The sequence below is a fragment of the Diceros bicornis genome, chromosome X, assembly GCF_020826845.1.
Source record: "Diceros bicornis minor isolate mBicDic1 chromosome X, mDicBic1.mat.cur, whole genome shotgun sequence".
NCBI classification, from domain to species: domain Eukaryota; kingdom Metazoa; phylum Chordata; class Mammalia; order Perissodactyla; family Rhinocerotidae; genus Diceros; species Diceros bicornis.
In genome coordinates, this window is record NC_080781.1 from 94,842,013 (window position 1) to 94,861,446 (window position 19,434).

General features: G+C 44.8%; 1 protein-coding gene across 1 annotated transcript in view; it reads right to left on the reverse strand.

The window, feature by feature from the left end:
• Nucleotides 1–18,684, reverse strand: part of LOC131401249 (nuclear RNA export factor 2-like) — a 35,013-nt gene extending 16,329 nt beyond the window's left edge. Inside the window, 18 exon segments of the mRNA XM_058536371.1 lie at nt 11,394–11,576; nt 12,113–12,179; nt 12,749–12,797; nt 12,892–13,007; nt 13,114–13,172; nt 13,293–13,400; nt 13,542–13,597; nt 13,683–13,751; nt 14,126–14,162; nt 16,082–16,191; nt 16,367–16,474; nt 16,594–16,682; nt 16,830–16,899; nt 17,020–17,100; nt 17,211–17,315; nt 17,427–17,510; nt 18,132–18,285; nt 18,512–18,684. Coding sequence (XP_058392354.1) covers nt 11,394–11,576; nt 12,113–12,179; nt 12,749–12,797; nt 12,892–13,007; nt 13,114–13,172; nt 13,293–13,400; nt 13,542–13,597; nt 13,683–13,751; nt 14,126–14,162; nt 16,082–16,191; nt 16,367–16,474; nt 16,594–16,682; nt 16,830–16,899; nt 17,020–17,100; nt 17,211–17,315; nt 17,427–17,510; nt 18,132–18,285; nt 18,512–18,552 — 1,586 coding nt within the window. The 5' untranslated portion in view covers nt 18,553–18,684.
• Between the last annotated feature and the right edge of the window lie 750 nt (nt 18,685–19,434).

Genomic DNA, 19,434 nt, shown 5'->3' on the forward strand with positions numbered 1-19,434 from the left:
TCACAATAAATCAATGACTCACAACATCCACGCCCCACTGCCAGGAGAGTCCTGTCAATCGACATGGCTGGGTGGGGATCACACGTCCTGGGCAAGGCGTCCCTTCCACAGGTGGAACTCTCACCGGGTCTCAGTCTCCAGCAGTTTTTTATAGCATCAATAATTCCCAGAGTAAGCAGTTACAGAGCTTTTTTCAGAGCAAGCATCCAGTGTTTCCATGCAGAAATCGTTAGCAGTGGCGTACATGCACTGAGCCCCCTGGCTATCGTTCCAGCCCAGTAGTTGTGTACGTGCATTGTTTATCCTGCTTATCGTCCCAGCCTGGCACAGATGGCCAGTCTGCCCCAGACACCCGAAGGGCCTTGAAATTTTTACACATTGCAACTATCTCCATGGGAGAAGGGCCAGTTTCCACCACGCATAAAGCAGCTTTTATATTTCTTTTTGTGCTGGTGGCTGTAGGTCAATGGAGCGGCCAAACATGGCTGTACTCATGTCGCGACATATGTTCTTGGCTCCTTTATTGAAAATTAGCTGTCCATAAATACGTGAGTTTATTTCTGGGCTCTCAATTCTGTTTCACTGATCTGTGTGTCCGTTTTTCTGTCAGTACCATGCTGTTTTGAGTACTGTGGCTTCGTAGTATATTTTGAAATTGGGAGGTGGGATGCCTCTAGCTTTGGTCTTTTTTCTCAGGATTACTTTGGCTATTCAGAGTCTTTTGTTGTTCCATATGAATTTTAGGATTCTTTGTCTATTTCCATAAAAAATGTCATCGGGATTTTCATAGGGATTGCATTGAATCTGTAGATTGCTTTAGGTAATATGGACATTTCAACTATGTTAATTCTTCCAATCCATGAGCATGGAATATCTTTCCATTTCTTTGCGTCTTCTTTGATTTCTTTCAACAATGTCTTATAGTTTTCATTGTACAGATCCTTCACCTCCTGGGTTAAGTTTATTCCTAGGTATTTTATTCTTTTTGCTGCAATTATAAATGGGATTGTATTCTTGATTTCTCTTTCTGCTAGTTTGTTGTTAGTGTATAGAAATGTGACTGATTTTTGTATGTTGATTTTGTACCCTGCAACTTTACTGTATTCGTTTATTATTTCTAATAGTGTTTTGGTGGATTCTTTAGGGTTTTCTGTACATAAAATCATGTCATCTGTAAATAGTGATAGTTTTACTTCTTCCTTTCAAATTTGGATATCTTTTATTTCTTTTTCTTCCCTATTGCTCCAGCTAGAATTTCCAATACTATGTTGAATAAGAGTGGCAAGAGTGGGCATCCTTGTCTTGTTCCTGTCCTTAGGGGGATAGCTTTCAGTTTTTCACCATTTGAGTATGATGTCAGCTGTGGGTTTGTCATATATGGCCTTTAGTATGATGAGGTATTTTTCTTCTATACTTATTGAGAGTTTTTATCATATATAGATGCTGAATCTTGTCAAATGCTTTCTCTACGTCTATTGAGACAATTGTGTGACTTTTATTCCTCCTTTTGTTAATGTTGTGCATCACATTGATTGATTTGTGGATGTTGAAGCATCCTTGCACCCCTGGAATAAATCCCACTTGGTGGTGGTACATGATCCTTTTAATGTGCTGTTGTATTCTCTTTGCTAATATTTTGTCAAGGAGCTTTCCATCTATGTTCATCAGCGATATTGGCCTGTGATTTTTCCTTTTGTGTTTTGTCCTTGACTGGTTTTGGTATCAGGGTAATGTTGACCTCATAAAATGAGTTAGGAAGTGCCTGTCTTCTTCAATTTTTTGGAGAGTTTGAGAAGAATAGGTATTAAATCTTCTTTGAATGTTTGGTAGAATTCACCAGAGAAGCCATCTGGTCCTGGACCTTTGTTTTTTGGGAGGTTTTTGATTACTGTTTCAATCTGTTTACTTGTGATTCGTCTATTTAGATTTTCTATTTCTTCTTGATTCTGTTTGGGATGGTGTATGATTCTAAGAATTTATCCACTTCTTCTAGGTTACCCGATTTGTTGGCATATAGCTTTTCATAGTATTCCATTATAGTCCTTTGTATTTCTGTGGTATCTGTTGTAATTTCTCTTCTTCCATTTCTGATTTTATTTATTCGAGCCTTCTCTCTTTTTTTCTTAGAGTCTAAATTTTGTTTGTCTTTTCAAAAAGAACCAGCTCTTAGTTTTATTGATCTTTTCTACTGTCTTTTTAGTCTCTATTTTATTTATTTCCACTATGATTTTTATTATTTCCTTCCTTCTACTGACTTTGGGCTTCTTTTGTTCTTTTGTCTAGTTCCTTTAGGTGTAATGGTAGATTGTTTATGTGAGGTCTTTCTTGTTTGTTGAGGTAGGCCTGAATTGCTATAAACTTCCCTCTTAGTACTGTTTTTGCTGCATCCCATAGATTTTGGTATGTTGTGTTTTCATTTTCATTTGTCTCCAGGTATTTTTTGATTTCTCCTTTGATTCCTTCATTGATCCAATGGTTGTTCAGTAGCATGTTGTTTAGTCTCCATATATTTGTGACTTTTCTAGATTTTTTTCTAGTAGTTGATTTCTCGTTTCAAACCATTGTGGTTAGAAAATATGTTCGATATGATTTCAATCTTTTTAAGTTTATTGAGACTTGTTTGGTTTCCCAACATCTGGGCTGTCTTTGAGAATGTTCCATGTGCACTTGAGAAGAATGTGTATTCTGCTGCTTTTGGATGGAATATTCTATGTATATCTACTAAGGCCCTCAGGTCTAACATTTCATTCAAGGCTGGTGTTTCCTTGTTGACTTTCTGTCTGGATGATCTACATATTCATTGAGGTAAGTGGGGTATTAAAGTCCCCTACTATTATTGTGTTGCTATCAATTTCTCCCTTTAGATCTGTTAATAACTGCTTTATATACTTTGGTGCTCCTATGTTAGGTGCATATATAATAAAAAAAGTTATGTCTTCTTAGTGGATTGTCCCCTTTGTCAGTATATAATGTCCATCTTTGTCTCTTGTTATCTTTTTTGAAGTCTATTTTGTCTGATTTAACTGTGGCTACACCTGCTTTCTTTTGGTTGCCATTGGCTTGGAATATCATCTTCCATCCCTTCACTTTGAGCCTATGTTTGCCTTTAGAGCTGAGATGTGTATCCTGGAGGCAGCATATTGCTGGGTCTTGTTTTTTAATCCATCCAGCCACTCTGTGTCTTTTGATTTGTGAATTTAATCCATTTACGTTTAGGGTAATTATTGAGAGATGAGGACTTAATACTGCCATTTTATCTTTTGTTTTCTGATTGTTCAATATTTCTGTTGTTTCTTTTTCCTTGTGTTTCTTTTTTTTAAATTTTTTGTTTATTGCAGTAACATTGGTTTATAACATTGTATAAATTTCAGGTGTACATCATTATACTTCTATTTCTGCATGGATTAAATCATGTTCACCAGCCAAATACTAATTACAACCCATCACCACACACATGTGCCGAATTATCCCTTTCGCCCTTCTCCCTACCCCCTTCCCCTCTGGTAACCACCAATCCAATCGCTGTCTCTATGTGTTTGTTTATTGTTGTTATTATCTACTACATAATGAAGGAAATCATACGGTATTTGACCTTCTCCTTCTGACTTATCTCGCTTTGCATAATACCCTCAATGTCCATCCATGTTGTCACAAATGGCTGGATTTCATCGTTTCTTACGGCTGAGTAGTATTCCATTGTGTATATATACCACATCTTCTTTATCCATTCGTCCCTCGATGGGCACTTAGGTTGCTTCCAAGTCTTGGCTATTGTGAATAATGCTGCAATGAACACAGAGGTACATGTATCTTTACGCACTGGTGTTTTCAAGTTCTTTGGATAAATACCCAGCAGTGGAATAGCTGGATCATATGGTAGTTCTATCCTTGATTTTTTGAGGAATCTCCATACTGTTTTCCATAGTGGCTGCACCAGTTTGCACTCCCACCAGCAGTGTATGAGAGTACCCATCTCTCCACATCCTCTCCAACACATGTTGTTTCCTGTCTTGTTAAATATAGCCATTCTGACGGGCATGAGGTGATATCTCATTGTAGTTTTGATTTGCACTTCCCTGATAGTTAATGATTTTGAACATCCTTTCATGTGTCTGTTGGCCATCTGTATATCTTCTTTGGAGAAATGTCTGTTCAGGTCTTTTGCCCATTTTTTAATTGGGTTGTTAGTTTTTTTGTTGTTGAGATGCATGAGTTCTTTATATATTTTGGAGATTAACCCCTTATCAGATGTATGGTTTGCAAATATCTTCTCACAATTGTTAGGTTGTCTTTTCGTTTTGTTGATGGTTTCCTTTGCTGTGCAGAAGCTTTTTAGTTTGATGTAGTCCCATTTGTTTATTTTTTCTATTGTTTCTCTTGCCTGGTCAGACATGGTACTTGAAAATATGTTGCTAAGACTGATGTCGAAGAGCATACTGCCTATGTTTTCTTCTAGAAGTTTCATAGTTTCAGGTCTTACATTCAAGTCTTTAATCCATTTGGAGTTAATTTTTGTGTATGGTGTAAGGTAAGGGTCTACTTTCATTTTTTTGTTCAGTAGCATTTTGTTTAATCTCCATGTATTTGTGGCTTTTCTGATTTTCTTCCTATAGTTGATTTCTAGTTTCATACCGTTGTGGTCAGAAAAGATGCTTGGTATTATTTCAATCTTCTTAAATTTATGGAGACTTGTTTTGTGGCCTAATATGTGATCAATCCTGGAGAATGTTCCATGTCCATTTGAAAAGAACGTGTATTCTTCGGTTTTTGGATGGAATGCTCTGTATATATCTACTAGGCCCATCTGTTCTAGTGTGTCATTTAAGGCCAATGTTTCCTTATTGATCTTCTGTTTGGATGATCTATCCGTTGGTGTAAGTGGAGTGTTAAAGTCCCCTACTATTATTGTGTTACTGTCTATTTCTGTTTTTATGTCTGTTAATAATTGCTTTATATATTTAGGTGCACCTACATTGGGTGTGTAGATATTTACAAGTGTTATATCCTCTTGTTGGATTGTTCCCTTGATCATTATGTAATGCCCTTCTTTGTCTCTTTTTACAGTTTTTGTTTTAAAGTCTATTTTGTCTGATATAAGTGCTGCTACCCCAGCTTTCTTTTCATTGCCATTTGCGTGGAGTATCTTTTTCCATCCCTTCACTTTCAGTTTGAGAGTGTCTTTAGGTCTGAAGTGTGTCTCTTGTATGCAGCATATATATGGGTCTTGGTGTTTTATCCAGTCAGCCACCCTATGCCTTTTAATTGGGGCATTAGTCCATTGATGTTTAAAGTAGCTATTGATAAGTATGTACTTACTGCCATTTTTTAACTTTTTTTCTCAGTGTTTTAGTAGTCCTTCTCTGTTCCTTTCTCCTTCTATACAGAGTTGATGGTCTGTATAGTTTAGTTTGACCTCTGTATAGTATAGTTTAGTTTGACCTCTGTCTGAAAGCTCTGCTCTTTAACTCCCCTCCTCCCTCATTTTATGTTTTTGATGTCATATCTAACTTCTTTTTTGTGCATTTGTATCCATTGCCCTCTTACCATGGAAATAGATAATTTTTCCTATTTGTGATCTTCTCTTTTCCCCTTAAATCAGTCCCTTTAACATTTCTTGTAGGACTGGTTTCTTGGTGACAAACTCCTTTAATTTTTGCGTGTCTGCGAAATTTTTGGTCTCTCCTTCCATTTTGAATGATAACCTTGCTGGGTAGAGTATTCTTGAATGTAAGTTTTTTCCTTTTAGCACTTTAAATATATCGTGCCACTCTCTTCTAGCCTGTAAGATTTCTGCTGAGAAGTCAGCTCATAGCCTTATGGGGTTTCCTTTGTATGTAACTTGTCTTTCTCTTGCAGCTTTTAGGATTCTCTCTTTATCTTTAATTCTAGACATTTTGATTATGATGTGTCTTGGTGTGGGCCTCTTTAGGTTTATCTTGTTTGGAGCTCTCTGTGCTTCCTGTATCTGGATGTCTGTTTCCTTCCTTAGGTTAGGGAAGTTTTCATCTATTATTTCTTGAAATAGATTCTCTGCCCCCTTGTCTCACTCTTCTCCTTCCGGGACACCTATAACACGGATGTTAGTGCACTTGATGTTGTCCCAGAGGTCCCTTAGACTTTCCTCACTCTTTTTAATTCTTTTCTCTTTTTACCTCTTCAGCGTGGGTAATTTCTTCTAGTCTTTTGTCCAGCTCATAGATCCGTTCTTCTGTATCCTCTACTCTGCTTTTGAGTCCCTCCAGCGAATTTTTCATTTCCAGTATCGTATTCTTCATTTCTGATTGGTTCTTTTTTATATCTTCCATTTCTTTGTTGACAGTCTCACTGAGTTCATCTATTCTTCTCCCCACATCAGTGAGCATCCTTAACACTCTTAGTTTGAACTCTCTGTCGGACAGGTTGCTCATTTCTGTTTCACTTAGTTCCTTTTCTGGAGTTTTGTCCTGTTCCCTTACTTGGAATGTATTCCTTTGCCTCCTCATTTTGCCTCTTTCCCTGTGCTTGTGTCTACGTATCGGTATCGGGTAGGTCAGCTATGTCTCCTGCTCTTGGATAGGTGACCTTATACAAGTGATGCCTTAGGAGTCCTGCAGTGTGCTTCCCTCAGTTCTCAATGTTCCAGGGGTGACCCCTATGTAGGCTACGTGTGTCCTTCTGTTGTGGCCTGTTTGCTCTCCCTGTAGGCGCCCAGAGAGGCCAAGTTATGCTCCTGATCAGCTGTTGTAATGCTCAGCTGCTTGTAGTTGTTGTGGGCCCTTCAGTCTCTTTATCAGGTGTGAGGAGCCCCAGCACAGTTGGCTGCAAGTTCTAATACCACATTTGTGTTGCAGTATTTCTTTTAAGTGAGTAGGCCCCCAGCTTGGCAGGTTCTTAGGCTCAGGGGCTTACAATTGCTATAAGCCTCCATCCTTTAGGTCTCTTGTCAGTTCTCTGAGGATTGCAGCTGGGTGGGGCTGGCCTCAGGCACAGGAGCCCCCAATTGTTTCAGACTTTGGAAGGTGGGGCAAACCCCCATGTGGGTCTTTGAGAAGCACAAGTATTCTGCAGCTGACAAGCCCTGCCGCCCACAGGTCCACACACACAGTCAACACAGTCCTGCCCCGTGTGCACACCCTGACCTCCCGACGTGGACCCAGTCTCTCCATGGCAGGAGCCCCACACACTCCACCACTGCCCCACACTCTCCACTCGCTCCTTGTGCACGCCCTGCCCCACTGAAGTCGGCTCAGTTGCCAGGCTGCAGAGAATCCAGTCACCAATCTCTGCAGGCCCACAAGTTGCCCGAGGGCTAGTTGTGGGGGGGGGCAGTCTCTAGGGTGGGCTGCCCGCCCTGGCTGAGCTGGATTAAATTTGTGCTTTAGTGGGTGGGGCAGACCTGGGCTAGCAGGCCCCAGGAAGAACTCCAATGCCGTCTGTGTTAGCATGCCCACACCAGGCCACAACAATGGCCACCTCCAATGTCCCAGTCCCTGGAGAGGTCTCACCTCTCACCGAGATGCACTCAGTGCCTATCAGGTGAGTCTCTTTTCACCAAAGCACTATGCACATTTCTTTCTGGTGATTTTAGGATGCTTTCTGAAATGGGTGAGTTTGCGCGCAGGCCCTTTAAGAGCCGGTTTTAATTTCTTTGTGAACCAGGTTTTCTGGGGGTACTCCCCAATGTTCTAGTAGCAGGCAAAGTCAGATATTATGCTGCTGGTTTCGATTGTGCTGGGTCCACAAAATGCCTACAGCGGAGGTGCTCCCTGGCTCAGGGCCCCACATCTCCAGGGAGGCTGGGTACCTTTGGGCTGCTCCTAGGTGGCTGCGAAGCTGGCGGCTTGTGAAGGCCGCGTTTTTTCTCTGCAGAAGGGAGCCTCTGCCTCTTCCACCTCAATCAGGATTGTCCCTTGTTGCAGGAGTTCCTCTTATCCAGTTTTCAGTTCTGTCTCAGGGGCAATTTTTCCATGAGTAGTTGTAAATTGGCTGTGTCTGCGGGAGGGGGTGAGTTCAGAGTCTGCCTACACCGCCATCTTGACTTCCCCGGGCCTCTTTCCTTGTGTTTCTGCCTGCTGTTTCAATTTGGTGATTTTCTGTGACGTGTTTCTCAGTTTTCTCTTTTTTATGTTTTGTGATTCTGTTCTGAATTTTTGTTTTGTGGTTACCACGAGGTTTGAGTAAAAGATCTCATAGATAAGATAGTCCTTTTTCTGCTGATAGCATGTTATCTCCGTTTGACTATGCAGGTTCTATCTTTTTCCTCTTCCTCTTCTGTTTTTGTTGTCACAAATTACCCCTTTTTGTATGGTGAGTTGATACCAAATCGAAGTGGCTATACTTATTTTTAATGCTTCCTTTCTTTTTAACCTTTACGTTATAATTAAATGTATGTTGTCCTATTCTGATTCAGATTTGCAATTTTCTGATTCTATCTATTTATCACCTTGCTCATACTTTTGTATACCTTTGCCTTTTTGTTTCAGGTAGTAGGGCTCCTTTCAACTTTTCTTATATGGCAGGTCTAGTGGCAATGAACTCCCTCAGCTTTTGTTTGTCTGGGAAAGCCTTTATTTCTCCTTCATATCTGAAAGATAACTTTGCTGGATAGAGTATTCTTGGCTAGCAGTTCTTATCTTACAATATTTTGTATATGTCTTTCCACTTTCTCCTGGCCTGTGGGGATTCTGCTCAGAAATCTGCTGATAGCCTAATGGGTATTTTTTGTAAGTTGTTTTCTTTTTCTCCTTGGCTTCTTTTAATATTCTTTCTTTGTCATTGATTTTTCACACTTTTGTCATCATGTGTCTTGGAGAAGGTCTTTTTATGTTGCGATGATTAGGTGTTCTATTAGCTTTGTAGATTTGTATATTCAGTTCCTTCCCCAGGTTTGGGAAGTACTCAGCCATTATTGCCTTAAATAAGCTCTCTGCTCCCTTCTCTCTCTTTTCTCCTTCTGGGATACCCATGATCCTTGTGTTGCCCTTTCTAATGGAGTCGGATAATTCTCATATAATTTCTACATTTTTTTTTAAGTCTTAGTTGTTTCTCCTCTTCCACAAGCATCATTTCTAGGTTTCTATCTTTGAGCTTGCTAATTCTTTCTTCCATAGGATCTGCTCTATTTCCAATGTTTTCGAATGCATTCTTAATCTCATTTATTGAATTCTTCAGTTCCAGAATTTCTGTTTGGTTCTTCTGTAAAGTTTCAGTCTGTTTGGTAAAGTATTCCCTCTGTTCATTGATTTTATTCCTGAGCTCACTGAACTGCTTTTCTGAGGTTTCTTATAATTCCTTGAATTTCTTCATTATAGCTATTTTGAATTCTTTATCATGTAGATCATAATCTTCCATGCCTTTTTGTTTGGTTTATGGAGAATTGTTTTCTTTCTGTAATGCCATGGTACCATGGCTTTTTGTGGTGCTTGCTGAGCTATTCCTCTACCGGCACATTTCATGTAGCAAACACATTTTTTACTTAGGTATAGCTTTGTTTTGGTTCAAACTTTTCAACTGCCTGGTTATTAGAAGCCTTTCTTTTGTTTTTTGGTAGGTGGTCCTATAGTGCTAGATTTTGGTTTCTGTTACCTGAGCTGCCTCAGGCTATATTTGAGGGTATGCATGGTCAACCCTCCACCACCTCTATCTGGGGTGTTGCTAATACTCTCTGCGTCACTGCCTGTGCTTCTGGGGTCACCAATGCCTTGCTGTTGCTGGTTTCGTTGCAGTCAGTCACTGGCTTTGCTGCCGGGGGCACAGGGATGGCTGACAGCCTCAGCCTCAGCCTCATCAGGGATCACCTGGGTCAGAAGCTCCAACTCTCTGGTTGGGGGAGGGGAAAGGTGGGGAGGGAGCCAGGTTCACGGACACTGTTTCAGCTGTTGCCCGTTACCTTGTGGTCACAGGTGCTGCAGAAGTTGGGATGTAGGGTCCTGTGCATACCTCTGCCACAGTTACCAGGCTCTGAGCTGAGGCTGAGGGCCCAGAATCATAGGGCTTCAACTCTGCTGCTGCTCTGCTTCCTGTGGCCACAGGTACCACCACAGCTAGCTGGCTGGTGTCACACCTGCACCTCTGCAGCTGCCCACTGAGTTCTCTGGGGCTGAGGGTGGCTGGCTCAGCTGCTGCTGTTAGGGATCCAGGATCCTGGGCTCTGCCTCTGCTGTTGCCCCGTTTAGCCTCCTATATGTGCTCCAATTCACCCATCTTTGTACGTACCAAAGTGTGGATCTTTCCAGCATCCTGGTGTGTTGTGCAATGTAGGCTTTGTTGGGTTATGGATGTTTTATTCACTGTAGACCGAAGGGGACAGACAAAAGGATCCTCTCACACCACCATGCTGATGACAAATTCCTTTCTCCAGTTTTTACTTCGTTTGTTTGTCTTCTTATTGTTGAGTTGCAAGAGTTCTTTATATTCCTGTCAGATATGTGATCTGCAAATATTTTCTCCCATTCTGTTGGTGGGATTTTCACTTTTTTCATAGTGTCCATTGATGCACAAAAGCTTTTAATTTTGATGAAGTCCAATTTATCTATTTTTTATTTGGTTCTTGTGCTTTTGGTGTCATATATAAGAAATCATTGCCTAATTCATGAAGACTTACACCTATATTTTCTTCCAAGATTTTTATAGTTTTAGCTCTTACTTTTACATCTTTGATCCATTCCATTGATTCATATACTCTCCATACGCCAGTACCACACAGTCTTGATTACTGTGGCTTTGCAGCAAGTTTTGAAATAGGGAAGTGTGAGTCCCCTAACTTTGTTATTCTCTCTCAAGATCGTTTTGGTGCACTTCCATATGACATTTAGGATAGCCTTGTCAATTTTTGCATGGAAGGATTTTGATAGGGTTTGTGTTGAATCTGTAGACTGCCCTGAGTACTACTGCATCTTAACAATATTAAGTCTTCCAACCCATGAAAATGGGGTGTCTTTCCATTTATTTATTTCTTCTTTAATTTTTTCAACAATGTTTTACAGATTTCAGAGTATAAGATTTGTGCTTCTTTTGTTACATTTGTTTCTAAGTCTTTTGCTATTTTGATGCTATTATAAATGGGCTTGTTTTCTTAATTTAACTTTTGGATCGTTCATTGCAACTACATAGAAGTACAAATGAGTTTTGTATATTGATCTTGTATCCTGCAACCTTGCTGAACTTGCTTATTAGTTCTAGTAGTTTTTTGGTGGATTCTTTCAGATTTTGCATATACCAGATAATGTGATTGAACGTTATACTATTTTTAAAATCCTTTACATATATAATTGTATGCTACCTTTTTCATGGGCCCAATAGTTTTTGGAAGCAAAATATCCAAAAAGTTATTTTTCCAAATTGCCTGCGAGTTTCCCTGGTTCACTCCCCAGCTGTCCCAAATCGCCCCACCCCCATGCACACCCAGTACTCACTTCTGAGACCACTCAAGTTTCATCCCAGACTGAGTGGAGAAAGCCTGCACCATTTCCTGCTGCTCCTGGGAGAGGGTGGGCACGGAGCTGGAGGTGGGTGTGGGAACTGGGATGAAGACTCCACTCTGACGCTCGTTGAGGGTGGCGTCCCTCACAAACAGCTGGTCATTCACGATGCACAGACTGAAGGGAAAATGGGCCCCCAGACAACTGATGGATGGACAACCCCACATCCCCAACAATGATCCTCCTCCCACCACCACTCAGCAACCAGATTCCTTCCATATTCTGCTGTGCCTGCCCCCCAGATTCCTCGGCTGGTACCTCTACCCCTCTCACAGAGCCCATCTTTGGAGAGATTGTCTACCAGCTTCACTGGATTTGTACTTTACTTGCAACACAGGGACAATTTTACGCTCGTATTTACCCTGTACAACAGCCCAAGCAGTGGACAGTCTAATCTCCACGTTCAGAGGAAGACACTGAGTCACAGAGAGGTCATGTGACTTGACCAAGGTCACACAGCTAGTGAGTGCTGGGGCCAGGAAGAGAACCCAGTGTTATGACTCCAGAGCCCATGCTCTTACTCACTAGGCTACACTGCTCCTTGGATCTACCTGTTGGCGTTCCACAGTTTTGAGAAAACCCTGCACCACCACATTCCCACACCCCTGAGTCCAGGCTGGGATGGGTGTTCCCACTCATAGCACAGTACTCACCTGGAACTGCTGGCAGGGATAGTGATGAATGTCCGTGTGAAGGCATGGACAGAACTCTGAGACTCTCCTACCACATCAAAACCAAACAACAAACAACAATACCTCCTTAGAGTTGCACGTGCTTTACATGCTCACACAGTGTTGCCCAGTCAGGGTCGGACTTGACACTCATGCTGAAGGGGACAGTTGTTCACTGGGAGTCAGGGTGTTGGAAATGGGGAGGGCAACAATAGGAACAATCTGCTCTCAGTGACACTGGCCCTACTATGTGCCGGGTTCTGTGGCAACCACTTTACAAGATCATTCGATTCATTTTTCACAGCTACCCAAGAGGTGCGTATTATTAGCCCCATTTTGCAAATGAGAGGTTAAGTAGATGGCCCAAGTTCACAGAGTACGGATCCGGGATGACAGCCATCAAACTCCACAGCCTGTGTCCCTAATGCCTGAGCTGCGAGGGGCAGACCGGCATGGAGGCAGGTCAGACCACGATGGTTTGGAGGTAGAGTGGTGACTGAAGAACACAGAAGGAATAGGAAGAGAGGGAAAGAGATCAGGGAAGCTGGGAAAGTACCAAGAGGGAGCCCAGCCAGGGGGAGGGAGAAGTGGGGCATCTGGGGTGGGGACTCCACACACACTCACCTTCCTTGAACACCCCATAGACAGAGAAGCAGAGCATCCTTTCCTGAAAGGGAAGAACCCAGGTGCTCAGTCACCACCTAAACTCCTACCCACCTGCGGCTTTCTGGGCCTGCCTGATGGAGGAAGCAGGTGCTCACCGTCTGGAGCCACATGTCCACCAAGAAGGAGCTGAAGTCATGCTGAGTTTTGGGCAACACACAGAGGGAGCGCACGATGGCATCCTTTGTGTGTTTCAGCAGCTGAACCCGCAGGTCTGTGGCGGGAGGAGAGCGAAGGTCAGGGGCTGCCACACCCTGTGTCCTATGATTGACCCGTCCACGCCCCCTTTCCCTGCCCAGTCTCCCCCATCACACACGCACAGGAGTCTTTGAGCTTCTTTATATTCCTGTTATCCTTGAAGTACTCGCACAAACTGCTTCTAGGAGAGAAAGAGGAACAGGAAGTGGTGGTCTGTCCAGTGTGGGTATTTCCAGGAGCTGGCCTGTGTCTGCTGGGGAGCCACAGAGCCCAGGAGCAGAGTCTGAGCTGTGATACTCACGGGGCTGCATCCTCGGGGTTGAAGGGAATGGTCAGGGAGAAGCAGGCCTCGTCGTGGTAAGCACCGACAAGACCCTGTCTGTCTCCAGAGTCATAGATCAAATAATACCTGTGGGGAAGCAATGAAGACAGTCTATCTCTGTGGTCTGGACCTCAGATGAGACTTGAACATTCCCACAAGCAGACTTGTGCTTGGGTGGCCCTGCCTCTCTCAGCCTTCCCCACTCCTCGTGGTCCCAGGAGTACTTACTCCTGCAAGAATTGCAGGACTAGATTCTTCAGGGTCTCGGGTCCTTTATAGCTTTCCTGGAATCAAAAGACATTTGAGACCATGTGGCTGATAAAGCCTCCCTTGTAATACCTCACATATTGTTTGATCCTTCTTCCTCACCTTGCAGGGCTTTATTAAGTAGGGGGTGTCAATGTCAACGATAATTGGTTGGAGTAACTCCTGGCCATCCTGGAGAAGGGAAGAGGAAGTCAGCAGTGCAGACCAGGGAGGTGGCCCTGGAAGATCAGTCAAAAGGATGGGCCCAGGAGAGGGTGAGGGTCAGAGGTCAGGTGTGAAAGGGCCCTGGAAATTCCATGGGCAAGATTACAGTGGGCGTCTTCAACATGAGGTCCTGGAAGTCTCTACTATTATATGCAACGTGGGTCTGTTTGTATGGACATTTTTGCAGAGAGTATATTCGCGTCTTTTTCAGGAGTCCATGTCCCCTAAAGTGGATAAGGGTCTGATGCAAACTTATAATCTAGGGGAGACCTAAAGGGCTTGAGGGCAGGTGTGGAGGTCATCTATGTGAGTAAGAGACAATGATGAACGTAGGCACTTACCAGGCGTAACAAGTCAGGGAAATATTCCTTGATGGCACTGTCCAAAACCAAAAATAGAAAGAAGTGGTTGATAGTTCGGGGCTGCAAATGCTTCCTTTGATTTAAAACACTGATACCATAAACAGAGCACAGTGTCTTCTGCCCATCCAGAAGCCCCTTTGCCCACCTCAGCCTCTGATTTCAAGGGTTTTTGGTCCACTTCCCTGATGAGCACTGAGCATCTGCCATATGGACTGTGTGAAAGGTATAGTCTCTTCATCTCTCTCCACACCTTCACATTCATATTCCCTCCCTCTCTCCTTCCCCTCTGTCTCTCCCTCCACTCCTCCCTCTCTTCTCTCTCTCCCTCCCTTCTGTCTCTCTCTCCCTCCGTCCCTCCCTCCCTCCCTCTCCTTCCTCATGGGTGGCTCTCACCTAGACTGCTCTGACTCCTTTCCCACCGACAACATAGCATTTGGAGCCCAGGCTCCAGGGCTTCCTTCTTTCCCTAACTCCCTTCCTTCCTCCAAGTCCCCACTGAAGTATCCAGAGAGAAGAGGGAACAGGGTGGGAGCCCAGGGCTCTGCAACTTTGCTGAGAGTACAGCATTCTGCCAGGACCAAGACAGCCCCCATAGATGGCCCAGGACGATGGAGCAGGGAGGTGAGTGAGGCTGGGCTCAGGAGGCAGGGAGGGAAAGGGAGGGGATGAGGACAGAGAGGGAATGAAGGTAAGAGGAGAGACATGAGAGAGACACAGGGCTCTAGAGATAAGGGAGAGAGAGAAAGCAAAGGGAAGGGAAAGAAGCTCTGCCGTGGTGGTGGAGGTCAGGGAAGAAGAGAGAAGAAAGGGGTAATGTCTCCCCTGCTGCAGCCCTGTCCTTCATCTGCCCTGCTTGGCCCTGGACCCAAGACAGAAATAGAAAACATGCACTTGTTGGGCTGGGGGCCCATTGGATACTGATTGACACTTTGTCACCTGTGTGAACTCAGTCTGAGCTGGGCATGGGAAGGGGAGCAGCCTCAGGGGTAGGAGACCTTCCCCAGAAGGGCAAGGCTCAGGCCCCAGCTCAGCATGGGGTTGCAGGTCTGTGGCCCCTCTTATGATCACCACCTTGTCTCCTGATGGCCCCTGTGCGCCTGTGCCTGTCTTAGTTGATTCCTTTCTGAGGAATCACACCCATCTTGGGTGACCCAGGGCTCCTCTGAAGGACCAGGCAGGATGACGTGATGTGTGGATGCAGGGAGGAGCATGCCCCTGAGAGGCCTGTCCTTCTGTCTCCTCAACCACCTCTGCCCTCTGCCCTCCACTCCTGCCTCAGGAAGCCCTCTTACTGGCGGTGGCCCACTTCTGGCCCCTTGACTCAGGGAACCCAGCTTTCTCTCAAGGTGTACGCAGCTCCTGGCATTGCGCCAGAGGAACGGATGTCACGAAAGAAGCCAGCTGGAAAGAAGCCAGCTGGGGCCTTGGACCTCAGCATGGGGCAGGGAAACACCCACAGCAGCCTGGGATTGGAGAGGAGACCCTTTTGGAGCAAGGGAAAGAGGCCCCATCTCAGGGCAGGAGAGGCAAACTCCATATTGGCTCAGAAGCAGGAAGGCATGTGTCAGCATGAGACTTTGGTCTGGAGGACCCTTCTCAGTCCAGGGCACCAGCATCTGGCTCAAGGCTGGTCACTCCTGGTTCTGGTGAGTAGAGGGAGCCCTGCTGCCTGGAGCACGCTCTTGGGAGAGCATGCTAGAGAAAGCTAGGTGCAGAGTCTGGAAACAGTCCCCAGAGCACTTGAAGAGGTGAGCTGGTCAGAGGAAGGAAAGTAGCCCTCTAAGCACAGATGAGGGACACAGAAAAGAGAAGACAGGGCCTGTGGTCCTCCCAGAGGACCAAGGCTTCCACCTCCTGCAGAGGGGCATTGTCAAGGGTCGTTCAGGCTCCTACGGGTGAAAGTCCCCAGGAAGTGTGACAGGGGTTCACACTGACCTTATGTAGGTGGACTGGTCTTGAAAGGTGTAACACAAGGGGTTCCCTTCCAGCCACAGCTCTTCAAGTCTCAGTCCTCTCATCTTGTCCAACTCCCTGGCTGACTTCAGCTGAGAAATATGGGGAGGAAACTATAAAAGGATTCCCAAGGAAAGAGAGACACCCGGGCCCCTGCACCTCCAGCCCTGACTCTCCCCCACAGGTCCCTTCACCTGACTCCTGTCATCACTCTGATGAGCACCACCACCCACTCTCAACCAACTTTGATTGGCTCCCTCTTCCCACCTCATTTTTGGAGAGGTTCAGGATCTTGACTGTGGGGGCCTTCTGTATAATGTCAGACAGGCCATCCAGCCGGTACAGTTTGTTGTCGCACAAGTTTAAAGACAATAGCTTGTGAGGAAGAAGAGTTAGAGTGACGGTTACTACCTAGGGCCTGGGAGACAAATCTGCCCTCTATCCCATCTGTTCCGCCCCCTACCATAATATCAGCACTAAGCCTAGGGCCTCACCTTGGGGAAATTCTTCTCGATGATCTGCAGGGTGGCAGTCATGCAGTTTCTTCGATTCAGGATTATATCAATATCATGATCCACCAAGTCTTCAGAAAGCCAAGAAGAGAGAATCAGAAGGCTGAGAGGAGTCCAGGGCCAGCACCAACTCCTCCCCATGTTACCAGCCCTAAATCTCCCTCCCAGGCAGATCTCTCTGCCCTCACCTACCCCAGAATTACTGCTGTCAGCCATACCTGAGTCAAAGCGAATCCTCTGGAGGTCCAGAGCTTGCCGGGAGACATCATATCGTTTGTTCATGGTCAGCTGCAGAGAGAGATGGAGAGAGCCGCTCTGAGGCTGTGGTGGTGATAGGGAAATTGAGGGCTGGGGGAAGAAGAAGTGGGTATGGTTGCGGGCACACAATGTACCTTGAGTCTGCATTACCTTTAGCTGCTCCATTTCTTTGGGCTCCAATTTATACCGCACAGAGTGGGGTTCAGCAGAAGGACTGACCAAGATAGATATCTGCAGGAAGGAGAGGTGGAGTAAGCACCAGGAACTCTAATTCCAAAGACAAAAACCTGGCCTGTCCTCCTCCCTTGAGACTAGGTACAGGTAATGCCCTCAGCAGACACCTTTTGGTTCTTGTCGTCACAAATCTTATAGCTGATATCCATCAATGCAGAGGCAGCACCAGCATCCTGGACAAAAAACCGAGCCCAGTTTTCCACGTAGTGGAACTACAGGGATTAAAGGAAACACCAACAATGTCAGAGGCCAATGGTCCCTGCCGAGCCAGGTCTCTCCCCCTTCCCTGTGCCCACTCATCTGCCTTCACCATCTTCTCTTACATCCACTGGAGTGAAGGGGACACTGCAATGGCTCTGGACTGAATCCATTAGCCACGTCTTGTCATACTTTCTCCCATAGGGTATCTAAGGGTGAAAAGAAGGGATGGGAGAGAAGAGAGACAACATGGAATTAAGCGTGGAGAACTGACCCAGCAGTGTTCCTTTCCAACCTTCTATTGAGCTTTAAAGGATTTCTAAAGAAGGGACTATGGACATGATTTCTTATGTTTGTGCCAAATATGGGTTTCCTAAATTCCTTTTCTCCCCATCCAAAGCTCTCCTCCAAATAATCAACTTAAGGTGTTAGGCATGATCTTCCTTTTATAAAGTTCCAGGTGATTCTACCTAGTGCAGACCCTGCTTGCACCTCAAACAAGGTCTCCAGAGACTGGACCCCCGCCCCCGCATCCTCCACACTCTGAGCCAAACTGAGACATCCATTGTGGAGTTGCTCCATATTCTTGGCAGTAGTTTCCATCTTTGTCTTTAGGCAGTCTCCTCTGTTCTCCCCACAGTCAGCCTGTTCCCTTTATATGGCTCCTCTGAATTTGCCCTTAGATGAACAAGAATGTTAACTTCTTGTAATAAAAAGGGCAGATTACAAACTGTCCCCAGCAAAGTACCTAGCGTCTCTACATGAGATCAACACAACCCTCCCTGACCTTTCTCTCCTGCACGTTCCATACATTCTTTTAGGACACTCACTGTGATCTTGAACCAGCTCCCTTGGGGTCCATCTCTTGTGTTCCCCCCAACTTCTCTCCCCAGAGGTTTTCTGTTTCTCCACATAGCCATATGGATATGGTCTTCATTATACCATATCCCTCTTCTGTTTTTGCGTCGAATGGTGTAGGGAGTGCTGCAGGGGGGAAGTGGAGAGAAAGTGGGTGGCCATAAATGCTAAGAAAGTCTTCTATACACCTTTGCCTCTTTGACAGAAGGACTACAATTAGGATTGCTCAACCATTATTCCACTTCCAGTATTCTTCAGTTTTCCAATGAGAGAAGAAAAAGACCATAGAGAGTGAAAGAGCTGCATAGTCCCAGGGGCTGCTACATGCAAACCAGGATGCCTGGTCACTTACCGTCTTACTTGGGGGTCCTCCTGGACATCCCTCATCACCATGTTTCCATCATCCTCCCGGCGGTGTGAAGGCCAAGGCTCATATCCACCATGTTCATAACGAGGGTTCCTTTTGCCAAAATTACCTCGGAAAGAACTCCAATTTTTATTTCTTCCTTGAGGTGAGCTACCACCATCATTGTATTCTGAGAAGCGGAACAAAAATACACGTTTGAAGACACATCAGTGGTCCACTTACCATGTACTACGTCTTAGGCTAACACCATGGGAGGGCAAGCAAAGTGCCAATCTGCCCTAAGGGACCAATCCCACAAACCCCAGAAAGGAAACTCCTCTGCCTGTCCAGATAGGAGAGCATTATCTGACAGATGGCACTCTCAGGCAAAGAATCTTAGAGGAGGAAGAGAAGGAGGAGGGGGAGAGGGAAACTGTGTTGAACCTTTTAAAAACTGGAGCAGGATTTATAAAGAACAGAGGTGTGTGCGTCCATGGGTTAGACTGGACACCAGCCATACACCAGGAAAGCACGTGAATCTTGCCTTCTCTCAGACCTCTCACAACCACACCAGTACCTGGGAGGGAACCTCTCTCATGCTTCCAAAATCCAATCAGCCACCAAAGTGATTCCACTAACAATCAGCAAGCTGTCCTTCCTTCGCTGGCGTAGGACAAGCTTTAATGTCGGGTGGGACTGATGTAACAACCTACAGCCTTGGTCTCAATAATACTCTGAAATATCCAGAGTGAGCTTTCCTTTTGCCCAGCCTGACATGCCTTTCAGCTCAGGAGACAACTCTTTCTAACTTCAGCTCTTCTACAAGGGTCTGAATGACCAACTGGAATGATGTATCAACTACCTTACCCAAGTGTTCAGGGATTCTTCTTTTTTCTTTCTATTACTGGTTTCTCATTTGATTCCATTAT